Source organism: Ictidomys tridecemlineatus, chromosome 2 (assembly GCF_052094955.1).
Source record: "Ictidomys tridecemlineatus isolate mIctTri1 chromosome 2, mIctTri1.hap1, whole genome shotgun sequence".
NCBI lineage: Eukaryota > Metazoa > Chordata > Mammalia > Rodentia > Sciuridae > Ictidomys > Ictidomys tridecemlineatus.
Window position 1 is genome coordinate 226,841,524 of NC_135478.1, and position 24,209 is coordinate 226,865,732.

At 35.1% G+C, this 24,209-nt stretch overlaps 1 protein-coding gene across 22 annotated transcripts in view; it reads right to left on the reverse strand.

Annotated features, from left to right (window-relative positions):
• The window catches only part of Kmt2c (lysine methyltransferase 2C), a 271,073-nt gene that overhangs the window by 143,420 nt on the left and 103,444 nt on the right, over positions 1-24,209 (reverse strand). For all 22 annotated transcript variants that reach the window (XM_078040864.1, XM_078040869.1, XM_078040883.1 and 19 more), the window contains one exon: positions 23,696-23,805. In XM_078040864.1, the coding sequence (XP_077896990.1) occupies positions 23,696-23,805 (110 nt within the window). The remainder of the gene's footprint in view (positions 1-23,695; positions 23,806-24,209) is intronic.

Below are 24,209 nucleotides of genomic sequence, written 5' to 3' on the forward strand. Positions count from 1 at the left end.
AGGATGGAAAGTAAGGAAATCCTTACAAAGAGGGAGCCACAGAAACTGAATAAACTCTCAAATCACTTACAGCCCTAAAATTTACATCCACAGAGGGGCCCTAAGTAGCTCAGAGGGAAGCAACAACTGAACTGATGACAGAATTCAGTGGAGATTTCACAGGTTGCCAGCTAACCAAACTTAGGATATCATACGGAATGTGAATCCAGCCTTGATAACCCTCTCAGAACAAAGCCTGACACTGACTACAGCAAAACAGCAGGATCTAGCACTTTTTCATCAACAATAGTCAAGATTTAAAACTTTCAGACATGTGAGGAGAACAGGACCCACTGTTTAGGGGAAAAGTACTCAACAAATGGCAAGATGAGCAACAACTTCAAAGCAACGACTGGAAACATGGACAACATACAGAAGGAGCTGGTCACAACCAGGAGCAGAGCAGCAAAGAGGCACAAAATAAAACCTAAGAGGAATTTCACAAGTAAATAGTACATTAATTTAAATTAAAATTTCTGTGAATAGCTTTACAAGAAATGGGATATGGCAGAAGAGATGGTTACTCACCTTGAAATTAAATCAACAGCATAATCTATTCTGAGGAACTAAAAGTAACAATACTGAAAAGAAAATTAACAGAACTTAAGGAATCTATGAGGCAACATCAAATGCACCAACATGCATAAAATTAGAGTTAGGGAAGAGAAGATAATTGAACAGAAAAAAGGAAAGTAGGTAGGTAGGAGGGCTAGTCAGTGGAATTTTTCGCAAATTTAATAAAAATGTCAATTTACAGTTTCAAGAAGTTTACCAAACCCCAGGCAGAATGAATACAAAGAAAATCACACTAGGCAAATCACAGTCGGACTGCTAAAACCCTGAAAGTAGTCATATAACAACATGCACATGGGAACAACATTGCGGCCACCTCAAGAGAGGATAGGAAATGATGCAACAGCTCCCACATGGGGAGAGAATGAACGTGTGTCCACCAACAACTCTCTACTCAGGAGCAAGGGAGTAAAAATGAATGCAGACTTCTCCTTCCAAATAAGAGACATTTTCCCTGTTCCTTCCATTAAATACCAGCTAAAAAACCCTGGAGGTGATACGTAAGACAAAGACAAGAAGACAACTAAAGGGAGCAAGAATGGAGAACTCAGGTACTCAAGGAAAAGGAGCACGCAATCCCTAGTTTCCTCTCTAACTCACAAATACAAGAAGAGGTGTTGCAGAGGCTAACAACTCAAACACCAACAGGCTTGCACATACATAATAGCCTCCAAAAAGCCTGCTGTTTCTAGTCAAAGAAGCAGGAAGACAAAAACCTGCTAGCCAATAATCAACCAATGCAATATGGAATGTGAATCCAGCCTTGATAACCTTGATAAGCCAAACACCACAGAAAAAGCCCAAGCCCTAATTCACTGCCATTTAAGAGAATCTAAAATCTGTTTCCCACCCAGACAGAGTGATACCACAGATGGGTAAGATGGACATGCATACCCACTGGATGATGGTAAGACAGAATGGCAGTGGACAGCCTGGAATCAATACATGATACAGAGGTGCCCCTGCTCCCCATGCAGCAGAGGGCAGCAAGGGAAGTCTACCAGAAAATTAGAACTTAAGCCACTGCCCATGTGAAATGTGCCCACCCTCCACGTTGGTACCAGTGAAGGTTAAGTGAAAAGGAAGGCAGCAGATGCAGAAGTACAGAGGAGAATCTAGACTGTCATTTCTACCCGGTGTTCCCTAGGTTTCCTTCCACCATGAGCCAATGGAGCCCTATCTGGAAATAGAATTACTATTCATTCTTGGGAGTAACAAGACAGGAAGGACCCACTTAACCCATCATGATTTCAGATAAATCCTGAAGACTTTTGTAATATAATACTCAAAATACAAAGGATTCAATTGAAAAAAGAAAATCTGCCATACAAGAACAAGAAAACTCTCGAAAAAATGAGAAAAGACAATCAACACAGGTGATACTGATAAATTCATAAATGTCAGAGTTAGTCGCTAAAGATTTCAAGCCATACATTATAAAACATCATCAACTAGTAATTAAGAACATGCTTTTGAAATAAATGAAAAATGTAACATCTCAGCAAAGAAAATGAAAAAGGAACAAATGTAAAGTTTACAACTGAAAAATACACTTACAAACAAAATGTTCACTAAATATGTTGAACAATGAAATCAAGAAACTACAAAATAGGAAAGTGAAAAGATATAAAAAGGGAGAAAGAGATGAAAGGAATTATGGGACCATAACAAACATGATGTGGTACTCTTGTTATTGTAGTATCAAAAGAAAAGACAGAAGGTGAAGCTGAATAAGTATTTTAAGAAATAATGAGTGAAAATTTCACAAATTTAGAGAGAAAAAAAAAAACTTGAACGACAGACTCAAGAAGTTAAATTAACCCCAAGAAGATACATGCAAACATATCCATGCTGAAATACATCACACACTCTAAAAACTACAGATTAAACTAAAACACCTTGAGAGAAGAGAAACCATATCCATAGGTGAAAAGCAACTATCACAGCAGATTTCAGATCCTAAAACCATGGGCCAGAATGAAGCAGCACAACAGTTTTCAAGTTCTGAAAAAACAGTCAACACTTAATTCTATACCCAGTAAAAATGTCCTTTAGGAAGAAAAGGACATTTATCTTAAAAGAAACAAAACAAAGCAAAACCCTCATATCAAAATACAAGGGAAAGTCAAAATGTCTGATGAGAGAAAATCAGTCATAAGGCCAATTAACTAAAACAGTGGCTAGAAAAGCTTGTGAGTCATAAAGGAAAATGACAGAGACCGAGACTCAGCAGATCAGGAAAGAAGAAGAAACAAAGGAATGATAGAAATACAAGTGATAAAAGGGGCCTTTGCTTTTCCCTCTTGAATTTTCTAAATTATATTTAAGAATTAAAACAAAAATAATTATACTATATTATTCTCAATGTAAATATAGAAAAAATTAACACAAAAATGGATTAAGCTACAAATCAACACAAACTAAGGATTCTATATTGCACAAGAAATGGTAAAATGTAGATACCAACAGATTACCCTAAGTTCCATGTTTATAAGGAAAAAAGCTAACACAACCTTTAAAGACATCTATACAAAAAATTACACATAAAAAAAACTATTATGAAGAGTAGGACTTTCCCAGTGACACACAAGGAGCTTATCAAACTCTTCAGCAAAACACTTTAAAGAAAAAAAACATAGGTTGGTTGTCTCTTATCTGAAATATCTGGGACCTAAGATGTTTTAAAGATGAAGGATTTATTTCATATTTTGGAATACTTGCATATGCATAATCAGATATTTGAGATGAGACACAACTCTAAATACAAAATTCATTTGCTTCATATACACCTAACATGAATGTCCTAAAGATAAGTTATACAATATTTTTATTGCACCTTTGTTTTGTATGCTATCCACAACATGAGGTCAGGTGAGGAAATTTCCACTGTTGACACTGAAAAGGTTTCCAACACGGAGTATTTGACATTTCAGATTTTCGGATATAGGAGTGGCCAAAGTGTACATGTGTTTATCATTCAAAACCTCATGAAATTATCCTAAGAGCATGTAGAAAATGTTCAGGAAATCATACTATCATAAGAACAGGAAGAGTTTGTGCCAGTTTAGCCATGACCCATTCCATTAATTCCCTGCCAAGCAATGCATTACCAAAATTCAAAACACCTGACAAAACAAAGCCAGAAAGTCCCCTGAATTTTTCTATTATAAGTCCCTTGTATTTTGATTCTTTTAAGAGAAATGTTGTCAGTTTTTACCAAAACAGCCAGGTAGAATTTGTATGGCAATTGTCTGAATCTGTACATCAACTCGGAGACTACTGTCATCCTAACATTACTAAGTATTCTGATCCATGAAAAGGAATTCACTCCATCTATTTAGATTTTTTATCCTGGATTTATCCTAGGAATGCAGTTAGAGCGCTTGCCTAGCACTCGTGAGGCACTGGGTGTGATCCTCAGCACCAAATAAAAATAAAATATATTGTGTCCACCTAAAAAAAAAAATAAATATTTTTTTTAAAATACAGAATAAAACTCTGAACAAAGTAAAATGCCTTGCTGTAATAAAAATGCTCAACAAACTAGGATGCAAAGTAAAATTCTCACCTTGAGAAAAGGCATCTATAAAACTTCCATAACAAACATTACATTTAATGGTTAAAAACTGAAAAGTTTTCCCACATGGTTTCAGGTAAAAGACAATATCTGTTCTATCAACTTCCATTAACATTGTACTAAAGGTTCTAGTCAGAGAAATTAGGAAAGAAAAAGACTGAAAAAGAGAAAACAAACTGCATTTATAGATAATATGATCTCATATACAGAAATCTGAAGAAATCAACTAAGATGCTAATAGCATCAGGATACAAGGTCTATACAGAAAAGCCAGCTATTTCTATACATCATTAATGAATGCTTAAAATGAGATTAAGAGGACAATGTCATTTAAAACAGAATGAAAAAGAATAAAAAGGAAATAAGACCCAAGACAGTATCAGCCCCTATCATGAGAAGAATCAGGGCAAAAAAGGAAAGGCTACATTCAGAGCAGAGAAGACTGCGGGAGAACCCTGAATATGAGCAGGAAAATGACACGAACCTTCAATCACCTAGGGAATTTCACAGGTGGAGCAGAGAAAGGAAGGAACCACTGAGAGGCTCCACCACAGCTTCCTGGCTGGGGAGGAAAAGCAGAAAACGCCAGCAACCCCATCACAGCAGCACATACACAAGACCCAACTACCAGACAACATCCCACTGGGACCAGAGCAAGTCACTAAATCCCAGAACTCAAGCGACAGTAGCCATTGCTGGTGGCCATCTTTATCTCAAGGCAGTTCCCTGAGGCCACCAGATACCTTGGACTAATGTGTACCTCAAAGGAAGAAAACAGACCCCTCCACATCAGCAGCTACCAGGGCCACAAGACACAGTGCCATCTGTGTTTTCCCTCATCACCGAAGGTTGTCCCTTGGAACCTGGGGAAAGTCAGGTCTGGATCCCACAGCTCCAGGAAAGTGGCTGCCAATGCTAGGAGACCTGATGTCACCCACACTCACCCGTGGGGCCTACAAAAGACCTGATCTATGATCTTGTAGCTCCAGCACCACAAACAGCAGTGCCACCTATGCTTTCCCACAGACCTGGGAACAGCCCCAGACATGTTGTGGCTGCCAACACCACAAGCCCTGGTTGGAGCCATACTTGTAGGGACATGAGAAAAGTCTCCTCCACCTTTCAAAACCTGAGGACCACATGACTGGTGGTGACAAAAGCCCTGGCATCTTGCAGTTCCAGAACCATAGCTGCTTGCACCAAAAGCCCAAGTATCTCCCACATGCAACCGAAGAGACTGGGAAAGGTATCCCCCATGGCTCTGATATCATAGTTGTGGGTGCCACAACCAATGACATCACACGTACTTGCCCTGCAGAGCCTGAGTACATTCTCCTCCACACCTCCCAGCACCAGGACCACATCTGCCACAATGCCACTGATGACAGACTCACCAGGGCCTGACAACACACACCTCTGAGAGCCCACATCCACTATAAACTCTTACAACTACCTTCATGAACCGCTGGGGTCTAGATCACGGAGGCCCTCACAGATGAAGACATCAAAGGACTATGCTTCTGAGCTCATCTAATACCAACGCCAAAGCACTTACCCAACCGACACCCTATATATACCCTACCCTATATGAAAAGGTCTTCTCTTACAGAAGCTACTCTAAACTTGAAAGAGGAGACTATTGCTCTAGACATGCAGATATCAACATGGGCTCACAAGAAACATGAAAAATCAAGGCAGTGTGATATCCACAACAAAATAATTCTCCAGAAGTAGATCTCAATTTAAAGAAAATCTACGGAATGCCTGAAAAAGAACAGTATTGAGTGACAACACCTAAAAGCTATTTGTAGAAAATACCACCCAACAGCAAGAGATGTACATTCTCATCTGCACAGGGAACATTCCCCAGGACAGGTCATACGTTAGGCCAAACATTGATTCTCAATGAATAATTCATATCATATATTTTTCTCTGACCAAATGAGAAACTAGAAAAGTAGAAAACAAACAAAGGCATAGAAATTGAATAACATGCTCCTAAATGGCCAGTGGGTGACTGAAAAAGTTAAAAGCAAACTTAAATATTTTTTAAATAAGTGACAATGAAAATGCAGCATATCAAAATCTATAAGATACATAAAAAGCTATACTAATAGTAAAGTTTATAGCAATAAGTACATTTCAGAAAATATATTTCAAATTAACAATGTAACAATGCACCTCAAGGACATGAAAAAACAAAATTTGTTAGAAGAACAAGATTAGAGTATAAATAAAATACAATTATAATTTTAAAAATGCAAAAGATCAGCTGGGTGCAATGGCACATGCCTATTATCCCAGCAACTCAGGAGGTGAAGCAGGAGGATCACAAGGTTCAAGTCAGACTCAGTAACTTAAAGAGACCCTGTCTCAAAATAGAAGAGGGTTGGGCATGTGATTCAGTAGTAAATCACCCTGAGTTCAATCCCTAGCATGAAAAACAAAACACACACACAATGAAACAAAGAGTTGTTTTTTATATAGACAAGCTTTTACGAAGATTGATAGAGAAGACCCAAACAAGTAATATCAGAAGTGAAAAAAAGAGATCTCACAACTTTTACCACAGAAATACGAAAGATCATAAGAAATTACATAAATGATTATGATTAAAAAATTAGAAACATGGATATATCTGAACAAATATAATCTGCCAAGACTAAATAATATTAAAAATAAAACATATTCTATTATGTAAAATATTAAAACATAAAATTTAAACAGAATAATAATGAGATTGAACCAGTAGTTAAAAGTCTCCCATCAACAAACATGATCACCAAAGCCCAGAACTTGATAACTTTACAGCTGAATTCCACAATACCTTTAAATAACTAATCCCACTTCTTTAACTATTTCCAAAATTGAAATTGAAAAAATTCTGCCAAATTATTTTTGAGACCAGCATTATATTTATAACAAAACCATTCAAAGACACACAAAAATAAATAAATAAAATAGATATGGAAAAAAACTACATACCAATATCTCTGATGAATATAGATAGAAAATTTCTCAACAAAATGTCAGCAAATCAAACCCAATAGTACATAAAAAGGCTCATATTCCAAGTAAAATGCATCCCAGGGACACAAGGATGGTTTAACTTTCACAAAGCAATAACTATAATACACCAAACCAAGAGAATAAAGAAACTACATATGATCACCTCAACAGATGCAGAAAAAGCATAAGATCCAAATCCCTTCATGACAAAAACTTTCAAAAAATTAGGTATGAAATGAACATATGTCAAAATACTAAAAGGCATATATGAAAAGCCTACAGTTAATGCCATACTTAACAAGAGAAAAAGCTCAAAGCATTTTCTCTGAGATGTGGAGCAAGACAAGGATATCCACTTTCAGCACTCTTTATTTCATAAATTACAGAAGTATTTTCAGTAAGAGAAAGAAATACAGGGCATCTAAATAGGAAAGAAGTCAAATTATCCATATGACATATGATGTAATTTTACAGACAGATAAAAATAAACTCTCCATTAAAAAGCTGTCAGAACTCATAAATTTTCATAATATGAAATCAATATACCAAAAAAATACGACTTTATCACACCAATAACAGACAGGGAAAAAAAACCAAGAAAAACAAATGTTTGCAATAGTTATAAAAAACTATAGTTAGAAATAAATTTAACAAAATAATTAAAAGATCTCTACAATGGAAGATTTGGAAACATTAATGAAAGAAATAACGAGAGGAAAAAATTTTTAAAGGAAAGATATTCCATGTTCATGGATCAGAAAAATAGTCAAAATGACCATCATGTATAAGATGCTCTATTAATCCACAGCTATCCCCCTCAAAACACCAACAACTTTCTTTGCAGAAGTAGAAAAAAAATAAATCTAAATTTTATTTGGAATCACAAAAGACCCAGAAAACCCAAAATAATCTTGAAAAAAGAAAAAAAAAAGCTGAAGGCACTCCAATATCTGATTTCACAACATATTAAAAAGCTACACTAACCAGGCACAGTGGCAGAGGCGGCTGAGATAGGAGGGTTGAGAGTTCAAAGCCAGGCCGAGCAACTTTGGGAGGGCCTAAGCAACTGAGCAAGACCCTGTCTCTAAATAAAATTTATAAAAAAGGGCTGGGGATGTGGTACAGTACTTAAGCACCTCTGCATTTGCTTCCCAGTGTAAAAAAGTGGGGGGGGGGAGAGTAGGGGTGGGGCTAGATCTCAGCAGTAGTGCACTTGCCTGCCATGTGTGAGGCACTGGGTTCAATTCTCAGCACCACATATAAACAAACAAACAGATGTCTATGAACAACTTAAAAAACAAACAAACAAAAAGCTATACTCGTCAAAACAGCACAGTACTGGCATAAGAACTGACACACAGACCAATAGCACAGAAAAAAGAACCCCATTATTAACCCTCATAAGCAAAGCCAGCTGATTTGGAGGTGAAGAACAAGAATTAAACCCAGGGCTTCCTGCAAGCCATGAAAATGTGCTACACTGGGCTATATCTCCAGCCCTTTTTCTTTTTGTAGTTTTTTTTATTTTTGATTATTTGGTACCAGGAATTAAACCCAGGGGCTCTTAACTACTGAGAATTGAACCCAGTGCCTCACATAGACTCAGCCAGATGCTGAGACTGGCTTTTAACTTGTGATTCTCCTGCTTCAGTCTCCAGAGTTGCTGGGATGTTTTACAGGCATATGTCACCAAGCCCAGCTATTTTTATTCACTTATTTGTTTGTGTGTTTGTTTGAGACAGGTTGTCCGGGGGGACCTCAAACATGCCATCATCCTGCCTGAGTAGCTGCGATTACAGAGGTGTCCACAGTGCCTGGCTGATGTTTTTAAAAAGGCTTTAAGAACATATGCTGAATGAACAACAGTCTCATCAACAAAATGATACTGGCAAAACTGAATACACAAACACAGAAGAATAAAACTAAATTCTTTCCTGTAACCATATACAAAGATCAACTCAAAATGAATCAAACACTTAAATTAATACATGAAACTATAAAAGAAAACATGAAAACTATATCTAAAAGAAAACAAAGGGGAAAATACTTTGATAAATACCACAGGTTCCTGCTCACTTGTGAAAAGTATAGTCAACCTCATAGAAGAATGGGGTAGAACAGACTCTCAGACTTTATGTGACCCATGATAGTCAAAAAGCAAACACTCTAAAATGCTATGTAAAATTTCCTTCAGACTAACGGCATAAGATGAATATGAAACAAGAAAATCCTGAGTTCACATTTGGGTCTAATCCCCAAGATATCTCATATGTATATACAAATATTCCAAAATCTGAAATCCAAAACACTTGTGGTACTAAGCTTTTCTAGTAAGGAATACTCTAGGAGTGAACTTTACAGAAGGAGTACATAAAATCTGCACACATAAATCATATGACATTTTGAGAGTAAAATACACCTAAATAAACAGAATGAAATCTCATGTTCATAGTTCAGAACCCAATAATCCTCAATTTGATACTCAGATTTGATTCAACTAGCAATACTAATTGAAACTCTATGCAGCTTTTTTCTAAAAACTGATACTGACCTTAAAATTCAGATGAAAATTCAGGGACTCAAAACAGCCAAAATATTTTTGAGAAAGGAATTACACCTGTAATTCCAACAGCTTGGGAGGTTGAGGCAGGAGGATCACAAACTCAAAAGCCAGTCTCAACAACTTAGCAACCTTGCCTCAAATAAAAAATAACAAGGGTTGGAGTTTGTGCATCAGTGTTTAAGCAACCTGGGTTCTATGCCTGCTACCAAAAATAAATAAATAAACAAACAAATAAAAAAGAAAGCCAAATTGAGAAATGAACATGTCCTATTTTAAAGACTAACTACATAAGCACAGTGATCAATCAGTGTGGCAAGAACATATATACTGTAGATGTAACAGAACCAAAAATTCAGAAATATACTCTTACATTTTTGGCCAAAAATTTTTGAGACAGTATAAATAAAACTAAAGGGGCAAAGAACAGCCTTTCCAACAAATGTTGCTAGGAAAACTGGATAACAACATGCAAAAGAATAAAGTTGGACCATCACATCATGAAAGAAAATGAACTCAAAATACATCACACAGACAGGCACAATATCAAGAGTAACCTGAGAGGCTGAGGCAGGCGGATTGCAAAATGGGAGGCCAGTCTCAGAAACTTAGCAAGACCCCATCTCAAAATAAAAAGGACAAGGGATGTAGCTCACTAGTAAAGGGTTCAATCCCCAGTACCACTCCCCCCCCCCAAAAAAAAGATCACAGATATAAAGAGCTAAAACTACTGAACTCTCAGAAGGAAAGAGAAGTCTTCACAGCCTTGAGACAATAGTTTCATAGATTTAAATACCAAAAGAACCACCACCTTGAGAGAAACTGATTTTTACATATATATGTATGTATGTATGTTTGTGTGTGTGTGTGTGTGTGTGTGTGTGTGTGTGTGTGTATAAAATTTTAAATGTGGTGCTTTGGACGGTATTATCAAGGAAAAAGACAATCCACATTGGCGGGGAAACACCATTTCACAATACAATCAAGCATCAAGAGCTCTTTATTTACAAAATGAGTTAATATGAGAAAATACATCCAGACAAAATTCTGCATAAAAATGTACATAGGTTTTCCTTTTCATAATTGCAAAAACTTAAGACACCACTAAGATGACTTTCAATAAGCAATTGGTTCAAAAACTGTGATCCACCTGTACAAAGGAATACTACTAAGTAATCTCTATCAAATCACAAAAATGTGTGGCTGAAAGGCCAGAGTTCTACGTAGCATTTAGAGTGGCTTCTCCACTAAAAGACCAATGTGAAAACTAATCCTAATGGCATCTTCTAACACTTTCACGATTTCAGTTTTTAGTCACATTGTAATTTACACTGCTAAGAATTAAGGAATTTCCCCAAATGGCTAGCTAACTGCTTCAACCTATACAATCTTATGTGTGAATTCTGACACACACCTGTAAACACTTTTCTAGAGTTGTTCTCAAACAATTGACCACATAGGGGATGGAGTCCAGTGGCATAGCACCTGCTTAGCATGTCAAGGTCATGAGTTCAATCCCCAGCACCACCAAAAGTTAAATTAATAATAAATAAATGTGGATCCTAAAATTTCATTTAAAAGATTTTGACAGATCCCTAAAAGGAGATCACTAAAACTAGCCTCAACAGAGTTTGTGAGGCCAAAGCTATTTTCAAAATAAGATATTTACCACTTTTATCATGTTCATATTTGCACATGGTTCTACCAAAGCTGTAAAACAGTAAAGGTAAAACAGTTGCTGTCATTCTACAAATTAAAGGAAGTGGTATCAAGCTATACTAGACGTTACTACATTCCCAAATGGCCCTACGACTGCAGTAAAAAATTAATGTCTCATTAAGATCTCATTGCTGGAACCACCATCAGACCCAGCTAGCTATCCCACTCTTTGACATATACCCAAAGGACTTAAAATCAGCACACTATAGTGATGTGGCCACATCAATGTTCATAGCAGCTTAATTCACAATAGCTAAGCTATGGAACGAACCTAGATCTCTTCAATAGATGAATGGATAAAGAAAATGTGGTACCTATACACAATGGAATATTACTCAGCCTTAAGGAAGAATGAAATTATGGAATTTTCCAGAAAACTGGTGGAACTGGAGACTTTCATGCTAATTGAAATAAGCCAATCCCAAAAAGGAAAGGCCAAATATACTCTCTGATATGTGGATGCTGACTCACATTAGGCTGGGGGAGGGAGGAATGGAGGTTCACAGAATTGGACAGGGGGAATAGGGAGAAGGGAAGGGGGATGGAAATGGGAAAGAACAATAGAATGAATTGAACATAACTTTCCTTTGTTCATATATGAAAACACAAACAGTGTAACTCCACATCACATACAACTGCAACAATGGGAAGTTACTCCATGTATGTATATGTCAAAATACATTCTGCTATTTTGTATAACTCAAAAGAACAAATTTTAAAAATAGGGGCTGGGGATATAGCTCAGTTGGTAGAGTGCTTGCCTTGCATGCATGAGGCCCCAGGTTCAATCCCCAGTACCAGAAAAAATAAAACTTAAAATAAAAAATTTTAGGGCTGGGGATGTGGCTCAAGCGGTAGCGTGCTCGCCTGGCATGCGTGCGGCCCGGGTTCGATCCTCAGCACCACATACAAAAAACAAAGATGTTGTGTCCGCCGAGAACTAAAAAAAAAATAAATATTAAAAAAAATAATAATAAAAAATAAAAAATTTTAAAAAAAAGATCATCATTGCTAAAGCAGTAAAAATTAAGTCTTGATCCATGAATACATGTATCATTATTATTTGTGTGACAAAAAAGGGAAAGCATAAAGCAATTCTGTTACACCAAAGCACAATGGATTTCCAAGCACTTTTGTATTTGAGTTACCATTTAAACAAGGAAGAACAAAAGGTAATACTTATCCAGATTATCTGCTTTTCTTCAATACTGACTAAAACAACCTCTCACTTCAAGGAAATCAACTAAGAGTATGTGGGGCCAATAACAAAATTTGAAAACTATATCTGCCAATATAAGCTTGACTGCTTCTCAATACTTAAAGACTTTTCTGATGAAACTGAAGATTATATAAAAATACAAATTTTTGCTTAAATGTTATGAAAAGTTGGAATATCTGGATTATTACTCAATGAACCAATATTTTCCAAAGATAGCTTTTTAAAATTTTTTTGCAGTGCTGGGGATTGAACCCAGGACCTTACACATGCCAGGCAAGCACTGAGCCACATCCCCAGCCCTCATATCTTAATCATGTTATAAAATGTTAATCATGTTATAAAGTCATATGAGGATAAAAGATCTTTTTAAATTTCCAGACATTATTATGGATTATAATGATGAAGAGAGAAAAAGTTTAGTGATTGGGATGCAGGTTCCACCATGGATCAAATCTTGTAAAAACTCATACTTTTTAATTTGGGTGTAGAATCAAAAAAAAAAAATATTCATAATCCTAACAAGGCTAACTAAAATACTTTTTATTTTTCCTGGTGTATGTGAAGTTGGATTTTGTTCATATACTCCAATCAAAGAACATATTTCAACACACTAAATGTAAAAGCAGATATAGAATTTAACTCTTCTGAATTAAGCTGAACAATAGTGTTTCAAATTAAGAGTATTAAGATACAAAGGAATCCTGGGACCACAATTTTTGAAAACACTGGGTTATTAAGGTATATAAACAGGAATGGAATTGCTAGGTCTTTAAAATCATCAACTTCACTAGATAGGAAAATAGACTGTACTTATCTATGTGACTATCAATCTTTCACACAAGTTGCATAAAAGTTTCCAATGAACCATACTCAATTAATACACTGACTTAATTTACACTAATTTGACAACTACTAATAATATCCCAATACAGTTTCAAATCTGTGTTTCATAAATCACTAATGGGACTGTGCAACTTTTCAAGTTTAGTGGGCATTTGAATTATCTCATTAGTAAATCACCTGTTTGGGTCTTATGCCCATTTCAATACTGGGCTGTCCTTGCTCTATTTATTGATCTGCAAGTTGTTTTACATATTCTAGAATCCAAATTTCTGGCCAAATTTATTGCCATTATATTCTTCCTCTCTATGGCTCAAGTTTTCACTTTTATGGGTGTTTTTGTTTCTATGTTTTTTGTGTTGCTAATAATCAAATCCATGGCCTCACACATGCCAGACAAGCACTCTACCCCTGAGGCATATGGTATCTTTAACAAGTTATTTTAGTAATGTAATTGAATTCTCAATATTCTCTTTTAAAGTTAGTGCTTTCTGTGCTTTCAGAATACCACTGCAAACCTATTCTCTACATTATGTTTTTGAAAATATATACTTTTATGTGAAAATATAAAGGGCCAAAAGAAACCCGAAGACATTTTCTTATTGTTTGTTGTCTCGATTGTCAGTACTTTGATCTTGTTTTCTAGTATGCATGGTAACTTTCTGTTTGTTTTTGTTAAAGTTGTAGAGAAATTCTGAGGCACTGGATGATATTATTTTCCACCAGAGACTTTCATTTTTTTCTTCAGATAGGCACTTAGGCTATAGAAGATAATTGTTTTTAATATTTATTTTTTAGTTGTAGTTGGATACAATACCTTTATTTTATTTACTTTTATGTGGTGCTGAGGATCAAACCCAGGGCCTCACACTTACTAGGTGAGTGCTCTACTGCTGAGCCACAACCCCAGCCCTAGAAGATCATTTTTTGAAAAACTATTTTTTTAATTGTAGATGGACACAGTACCTTTATTTTATTTATTTTTACATGGTGCTGAGAATAGAACCCTGTGTCTCAAAAGTGCTAGGCAAGTGCTCTACCACTGAGGCACAACCCTAACCCTAACCCTAGAAAACCATATTAATTCAATGTATACAAGAGCTGATCTGAAGCTGGGTTTCAAGACTTTGTGGAAACATTTTCCCCCACCAGCTTTCCCTTATTTCAAGGGTGGAAACCAAGGATCAGCAAACTTTTTCTGAAAAGGTCCAGATATTAACTATTTTAGGCTTTGTGAAACAAGAGGGGAAAAAAAAATCAACACTCTTATCAATGTATGTACTTAACAAGAAAGAAAACAAATTTTCACAAATTTGATTGTATTATTCAAACTGTGATAACTGCATAAAATATTTTACTACATATCAAAATTAAAAATAGTGGAATTTGGAGGCAAGATAACATTTCACATTACTGAAGTTCAAAGCCATTTTTACCTTTCATAAAAATTGACTGTAGATGTAAATCTATTCATGTTTGTCTATAATGAAATTTTACATATCCATTTTAAGCAAAAATGCTATCAAATAATAATATCAACAGTATATAACAAGCAAATTCATCTTTGAAAAGTATTTATAAAATTTATTACACTGTTTTCTTGACCTTTTACCATGCCACTATATTGTAAAATAATCACTTTCAATTAAAAGATAGGTTGAAGCACCTCAGTTACAAAGTTAAATGCATTCTGAAATATAGAAATTTCCTTTCTATTTACCTTAAGGTCTTAAAGTGCTACAGGATCTATCATTTGAAAATAGATTCCTCCAGTCAATTTATTTAGGCATGAAGACCTTGATTTTTATTTTAAACACTGACAGCATCTGAACTGTTTAAAGTGGATCACTATTATTTGTGATTCAAATAATACTAGATATTGTATAAATGATATTACCATAGTGTAAGTTTCGTATATAAGCACTTCTTTATCCTCGAAATTTCAGGTTGAATTCTTACTGAATACTACAAAGCCTGCAATGAAGGATAACTTGCAAACTCATGTATTTGATATAATGTTTGAGAGCAATTTTATCATTCAGAAAAAAATTCATCTTGGCCCTCAGCTAAGAAAACTGCAGTAAAGAGCTGGGGTTGTGGCTCAGCAGAAGATCGCTCGCCCAGCTCGCCTACCACATGCAAAGCCCTGGGTTCAGTCCTCAGCACCACTTAAAAATAAACAAAATAAAGATATTGTATCCAATTACAACTAAAAAATAGATATTTTTTTTAAAACTGCAATAAAACTTCACTAAGTCATCCAATTGTGTAGAAGAGTAATTCACTCCTATCTAAAAAAAAATTAATAGAATTTAACAGTAAATCCACAAGAATAAATCAAATTCATTGTTAACACTATTAATTTATTAATACATGACCAATTTAAATATTTTCTGCAAAGTATCTGCTAACAAATTATACAACATATAACCACAGGTTTTAAACACTTATTATTATTTACTCTTTTCTCTTTTTTTGGTACAGGGGATTGAACGTGGGGTGCATAACCACTAGGCCACATCCCCAGCCCTTTTTTTTTTTCCTTAATATTTTATTAGTTACAGGGTTCTCGCTGAGTTGCTTAGGGCCTAAGTTGCTGAGGCTGACTTTAAAATTGCAATCCTCTGTCTCAGCCTCCCAAACTGCCAAGATTACAGGCATGTGCCACCACGTCTGATTTAAACACCTTGTATTTTAACAAGCTTTATAAATTTATCCTACTGATGTATTAAGAAACTGTGAGATAGACAGATAAATAGAAATAAATGGAGTCCTACTCACCCATTAAAAAGAAGGAAATTGGGCTGGGGATATAAGCTGGTAGAATGTTTGCCTAGCATGCACAAGGCCCTGGGTTCAATCCCCAGCAAAACCAATAAAAAATAAAAATAAAATAAAAATGAAATTATGGCATTTGGTGGCAAATGGATTAAAATGGAGAATATGATGCTAAATGAAATAAACCAAACTCAGAAACTCAGAAGTCAAATGTTTCTCTCATATGCAGAAGCATATAAGACTAAATACAAATTAAAACAGAGAAACCAGAGTAAAATAAAGGAAAGTGGGAGGAGAAGGATAGATTACATAAGGAATCAATGAAATACAAATTAACAGACAAGCACAAGGATGTCTAATAGAGTAGAGGAAGGAGGAGGGCAGGCGGGAGAAGAAAAGGAAGGAAAAGCGGGAATAATGAATTGGAATCGATTTCCATGCATATCTGAGTTTGGTGAGATGTAGTATGTATGACCATTAAGTGCTAATAAAAAAATACATATATACATAAATTTGTCCAGCTGACATCTTTTTCTGCTTCACACTTATTCTTACCGATATCTGTTACAACACATCTCAAAAGATTCCAGTTCAGATTGTAATGAACTAGCATTTTCTCAGTTTCTCATGTTTTCCCTTGTAGTTATTTCTCATAGATATTTCATAAAAACTAAGTCTTCAATTGCTTCAAACTCATTATTGACTGCTGGAATTAATAACAACTGAGCAGAACTGGTAGCATTTATTGACTCACCAAAAGTCTACAACACTACTGGAAATCCATTGCTTTGTTTTTAAAATGACCCTTCACATTGCTCTCAATTACCTTAACTTTTAAAGTAACTACTCTCGTGCAAAAGAGTGTTCAGCAAGCTTATTTTCTGTGGATACATATCTTTAGTTGCCATACTCAAACACAATTTCATTACCTCACAATTGTTAAAATGTTTTTTTTTTCCCCTGTTTGGCTAACAAATGAGCCATTTAGAAACTTATTTTAATTGCAGTCTAAGTTTCATTTTTTTACTTTTAGAAAGAAATCCTGCTCATATTTTGTTTTAATTTACTATTCCTTCTGACCTCTATATTCCTGTGAAATGATAACACTGTACTCAGTACAGTATTATTAACATATTTATTCTTTTTTTAGCACACCTATACTGTTCTAATATAATAAATACAATGCTTTCCCATCTAATGACAATAAAATCCACTCTGCTATGCCTCAAAACCACTACCACTCGAAGTCCACTTCTCTCCTTTAAACATGATAGGCATGCTCTGATAATAAAAGAAATAAGACACAAGGACAATATATGTGGCATTCAAAATTTGAAAATTAAAACTTCATCACTGTAATTTGCAGTATGCAATCAACAATTCAAAGTATATGTGATCTATGCAGCAACAACTGAACTCTATACATGTAGTGGCAACATGAGACCCAGATAGTATGCTAATTAGCTGTGGCTTCCTTAAAATAAAACTTTATTTTTGGACAGTAGCACTTGAATTTCATATGATTTTCATGTATCATGAAATTCATTATCTCTTTTTTCCCCCAACCATTTGAAAAAATGTAAAAAATTATTATTAGCTTGTGGACCACCTGGAGGACTATATTTGACCCATAGGCCATAATTTGCTGATCTCTAGTACAGTCTTCAAGGGTCCCAAATGGAAATGTATAGTACGTAATAGACCAAAACTCTTTTGTGCCATCCCAGCTCTGTAGACTGCCAAAAACTCTTTTCAGCTTTGCAACATCTCAGCTGTTTTTTCATGAACTGAAAAAATGCCTCAAGGGGAAATACTCATGTCAAACTGACCCATGTACAACCCTCAGAGCTCTCATTCCTTCAAGTCTTTATTACTGTACTAGCTTTCTGTTGTTTTAAATATCTCTTTGGAAAACTATTTTATATAACAATTCTAATTATTCTCAGTGGAAGGTATGTTCTAAGTTTTCTGCTATAGATGACGGTATAAGTTACACATTCATTACCCAATATTAAGACTTTGCATAAAGCTATAGTAACCATGATAGCTGGATACATGAGTATAAAAATGAACTAAAATAAAGAGCCTAGAAAAACCTATACATATAGTGAACATCTGCTCTCTAATGCAAGTTATATTTCAAATAAGTGGAACACAAGAAAAGATATTTCAATAAATGGTGTAGTTAGAGTAGGCTCTCCACATGTGAAAAAACAAAATTAGATTCCTATACTACATGAAACAAATAATTTTAAGTAATAAAATATGTACATATTAGTGCATAAGCTATATAAATAAATTTTTAAAAAACATTTTTAGGACACATTAGAAACTGCTGAAAGTTAAATTTGGAATAAATATGTTACTGTTAACAAAGGTCCATCTCTGGTGGCCCCAATAAAGTAGGTCTGGCCACACATCCAAAAGGCAAAAAGTAATAGTAAAAAAACAAGAAAGAAGCTTTAATCAGTACGGACACACTGAGAAGACATGGGGCACAGCATTTCCAGCTCTGCATGTAGGGATACTGACATGAACTCCTAGATTATGTACACAAGGGGGACCAGAAGTGTGCAAACTGTGGTCTGGTTGACCACTATCTCAGGAATGGTCAGGCAGGGCCTTATCAGCAGAAATTTAAAACTTGCTGGTGCCTGAGGGGGTAGAGTCATCTAAAGATGTCATCAATCAGACCTGTTGGTCCTGAAATCCAAGATGACTGGCTTGGAACAAAGGGAACAGATGCAAAATGCAGGCAGAGATACCAGGTAAACATCTGTAAACACAAGTGTAGAATCAGTTTTGTTTTTTTTTTTAAGCAAAAGCAGTCTCTAAGTCCTTTTTAAATTACCATAGTTCAAAATTCAAAATTTAATAAAGGGTATGCAATGAAAAGTCACCTTGTATACAGAGCTACAGACATAGAAAATATTCCAGAGGAAAAAAAAAAAAAAAAAGAAAAGAAAGAAAAACAAACTGTCAGTTTCCTATGCAATCTTAAAAAGGTATTTTATAGATATATCATTTTGTATTAATCTCGGCCCCTCCCCCACAGTATACATCCAAGAGATCCATTAGTGTCAAAGAATACCATTCTCCTCATCACAAACTCAAGTTCTTTAAGCCAAACTTATTTAAACCTAAAAATTAAAATATAAATTATGACTTTTTTTGGAGAAAAGTCCTAAGGTCAAGGTCTCCATAGATGAATAGGACCACCAATTTTTACAAGGGTTTTACATAAGAATATAAAACTTTCAATTTCTAAAATAGAAATATCCAATTTCTTCTTTGTTTCCACCTGACTTTGTTTCCTACATAAAAATTTCAGGGTTTGGGCTGGGGATGTGGCTCAAGCGGTAGCACACTCGCCTGGCATGTGCGAGGCACTGGGTTCAATCCTCAACACCACATAAAGATAAAGATATTGTGTTCACCTAAAACTAAATATTTATTAAAAAATTCAGGGTTTAGTTGGCATGGTAACAGGAAACAAACACATTAACTTTAGGTATACATACACATATATGCCTAAATGTATATTTACATGTATATATATCTAATGGTGTTCTGAGGTCAAACAACTATCTTGAATTATCTTGCAAAAACTAGACCTTGCACTCAGTACTGTGATGAAATAATTCATGCAAGATTTGCTGGTATCTTCTTCATAGCCACTGCATTTTAGGATAAAAAGAAAATAATTTCTAACTCTGCAGATGAAGAATCTTTAGTATCAACCGATAATGAGATTGGGGAAGATACTACTTGACATTAGCTAAGAGTATCACAGACAGACCAAGAAGTCAAAATTTCTAATTTCTTCCCATTGAAAATACTGGTTATGAGCCAGGTACAGAGGCACATGGCTATAATTCCAGCACCTCAGGAGGTTGAGGCAAGAGGATTCCAAATTCGAGGCCAGTTTTGACATATTAGTGACACATCCTGCCTAAAATTTAAAAAGTATTTATTTAGAATGTAACTCAGTAGTAAAGCATCCCTGGGTCCAAGCCCCAATTAAAAAAATTAATAAACACACACACACACACACACACACACACGATATTAAGCATATTAATCTTATAAAAGTAGTAACACCGGCAGTTGAACAAGGATTTCTCAACTTCGGCGCTACTGACTTTTGAGCTAGATAATTCTTCGATGTAGGAGGCTGTTCGTTACAAATTGTTCAGCAGTGGCCCTAGTCTCTATCCACTAGCTGCCAGAATGGCACACCTCCCCACTCAAACTCATGCAATGGAATTTGCCCTTTAGTGGAAAATTCCTTTCATACATGATTTATCTATTTCAAGATAGAAGACTCTCCCATGTTCCAAGTCTTCATTAGGTACCAGACAAAAAAACAAACCAGAATAGATGTTGCCCAAGCCCTTGTAGGGCTTATAGCCTTCACAGGGAGATCAACAGAAAGTTATCAAAAGGAGAGAAACATCACACACTTCACTGAGAATGCATAAGGATGCATTCTTAAGAAAAGATGGGCACAATCAAAACATTTTATGGAAGAATGCATCCCTGTTTCTGAGCTTTCTATCTTGTTCTCTCACCTTAGATTGAATACCCAAATTCTAACTTCAGGTAATTTTTGTATTTCATTTTAATGAATGTCACAGGTTAAAAAATTTCTTCTGCAAAAAGGAGATCTAAATAGAAGTAGTACATGAGTTTTACAACTAGTTCTCAATCCCAATCAAAATTACTGAAATTTAAGATAGTAAAATTTCACACTCCCTAATTTAAAAGTATTAATTTAAAAAAAATGGGTTTAAAACACAGCAAACCTGTGGAATGTGACAGACATCATTATCCAAAATACATGTATGAAGACACGAATTGGGTGTCAACCTACTTTATATACAGAGATATCTGTATAAATATTAAAAACCATGTTATACTTCCGATTCAATTTCAATACCACAAGTGCATTTACCTTTTTCTTACTTGTAGTTTCTTTCTTCAACATTGAGAAACCTAATTCTCACTGTCTACATGTAATTTATTTGATTCCCTTCTTTCCACTTGTTTCTCTCTTACCTCTCATTAGTAACCAGTATGTTTAGTTTCTGGTGTATCCTTATCGGGCTTCTTTTCCACTATTAAGCATGTATTCTTAGATCTCATTTTTCTTATATAAAGAGTACGACACTACAAAAGTTCTTTTACTTTTTCTTCATTTAATAATATATCATGGAAACCACTATACACCCAGTCACAGATATTACTCAGTAATATCTACATAGTATTCCACTATATGGCTGTACCATAGTTTATTCAACCATTTACGTAACCTAACTATATGGGCATTTATGTTCTTTATAATACATTGCAAATTAAACAATGCTAATTGCTCACATTTCTGTGTTACTGGAGGCATGTTCAGAATTGATTTCTAGAAGAATCAAAGATTACATGCATATGCAGTTTATGATGATCACCAAATTTGCCTCCAGAATACTGGCAACAATTTGCATTCCAACCACCAAAGCATGAGGATATCCGTTTCCCCACAGCCTTTTCAACAAATGTGTTGTTATATGTTTGAAATTCTGTCAGTCAGACAATCTTTCTTTCTTAAGTGCAAATTTTAGCTACATGGTTCATCCAGTGCCTATCTGATAAAGGAGAAAACAACAAAATAAACAAAAAGCAGTAGAAATGGCAATAAACATAATACTACTATAAATTTGATTGACTAAATTAGTGGTAAGATAAAGGTTTGACAATGCTGCCACTAGTGCCCTTATCATCTACAAACCACCTACCTGCTGCAAGCATTCTCTCAGTATTTGATTTGATTGGGTCTATATAATACTAATGCCTAGGTGAAGTTAAAAGAAATGCTGGTCTCCCAAAGATTCCAGCAGTCCTCTCCCAAGGACAGAGCAAAGCCTTGAGCTCTAAATACTATTTTAATATTTAGTAAACGTTTATAAAAAGTAAAAATAGTACCTTCTGTCCAGAAACGAGAGGTGAGGTAACCTTCCTTTTAACTATCCTCTCCACAAACAACTACAGAAGATCTATTTATGCATATGCACACAACTATTTTTCTGTATTTGTCATAAATATCACCATGTGTACTAATTTCCTCTGGTCTTAGTGCAACACTATAAAGTTCATGTTAGCCTTAGTTCATGGCCTTCCCTGTAATAATTTCACAGCCACACAGGAAAAAACAAACCTACCTCCAAAACTACTTTTAAAGTAATCCACAAAAGAGAAGGTTCTCACTAGTCCATCAAGTCAATCTGGCTAAGTACATTCAGACTAGGCAATGTACCATTAAGCATTATACTGTTCAAAACTTACTAACATGGTGCTGGGGTTGTGGCTCAGTGGTAGAGGGCTTGCCTATCATGTGTGAGACACTGTGTTCGAGTCTCAGCACCACATATAAGCAAATAAATAAAGTTCCATCAATAAATAATAAAAAATATTTTTAAGTGCATTTGATTTCAATACAGAAAAATGTCTAAGATTTTAAAACAAAACAACAACAACAAAACTAATAACATGCATTCAAAGGTAATGCCAAATTTTCCAGATGAGCATTCTAACTTGATTATTCTTAAGGTAACAGTTACCCACCCATGTGAATTAGATCATTTCAATAATCTGAATAAAACTATTGTTATAAAAGCTGAATAATTACTTGAATCAAGGTCTTTGGCTCACCTATACATTTGAGAGCTTTGCCTATATTCTACCTATGAAAGCCCAGATAGGGTGGTCTAAAATTTCTAGTTTTAATGTTCCTTTAGCACTGTCTCACTTCTTCCAAATACATGTGTCAAAAGCCAAAGCAACAACATTTCAGCTTCCTGTTTTTACAGATGGGTGTTAACTGTTGCATTTATTTTTGTGATTGTTCCAAATATCACATGAAAATGACAGCAGTGAAAGCTCTGAAAAATGGAAGACTGTGCACATTATGTAAGGAGGACATCACAAAGATTAACTGAACTGCCAACTGTGCCAAAAATTTTTAATCAATGTTTAAAATATTGGAATTAGATAACCTGCACACTAAAAGACATGTTAAATATCTTGTCATTCTTATTTTGAAGCTTCATCAGTTTTATCTTAAAGAGTAACCATATAGATGTAAAAGTGCTTCCAAAAACATTAATTTCTGATTTAAGTGTAAAATATTAAAGATTAAATTTATTGAATAACTGCACATACTATATTCTAGTGGCCTATACAAATTACTCCATATAAATTACTAATTTATTATTTTGAGGGTTTTTTTAACACTATGATAATCATTTAATAAATAATTCTTGCAGATAAACCTTTATGTTGAATAAAGCAAATTTTATAAAACCATGGTTTAAATTTAGCTTCTTTTACTTACTTCTGTGCTCCCTGAGACAACAGCTTTGTCCACATTCACTAACAATGGTTCTTCCACCTGGCACACTCCCAGGGACCACTCCACACAACGACGATGAGCCCAACAAGTGCCTCAAATGTGAAAAGTGAAAAGGAGAAAAAAGAATAAACATCAAAAATATTAATGCAAATAAAGGCCTAAAATGTCAAAGTCCTCTCTGCTGGATAAGCACATAATGGTAGCGTGTACCACCCATCCAACAGTCCTTCTCAGATCATGCCCCAGTCTGCGAGCTGCAGCACCAACGTCAACTTGGGGACTTGTTAGAAATGCACAATCTCAGGCAACATCTGAGAACAACTGAATCAGAAGTTCTTGCGGTACAGCCCAGTAATCTGAGATGAAATGAAGTTAGTTTTTATTCATTATATTTGAATATTACTGTTTTATTTGGTATCTTAATATAAAAACAAAAGGAACATTATTTAATATCTTATTGATGACAAAGGGGATGTATAAAAAATTAACATTCGAA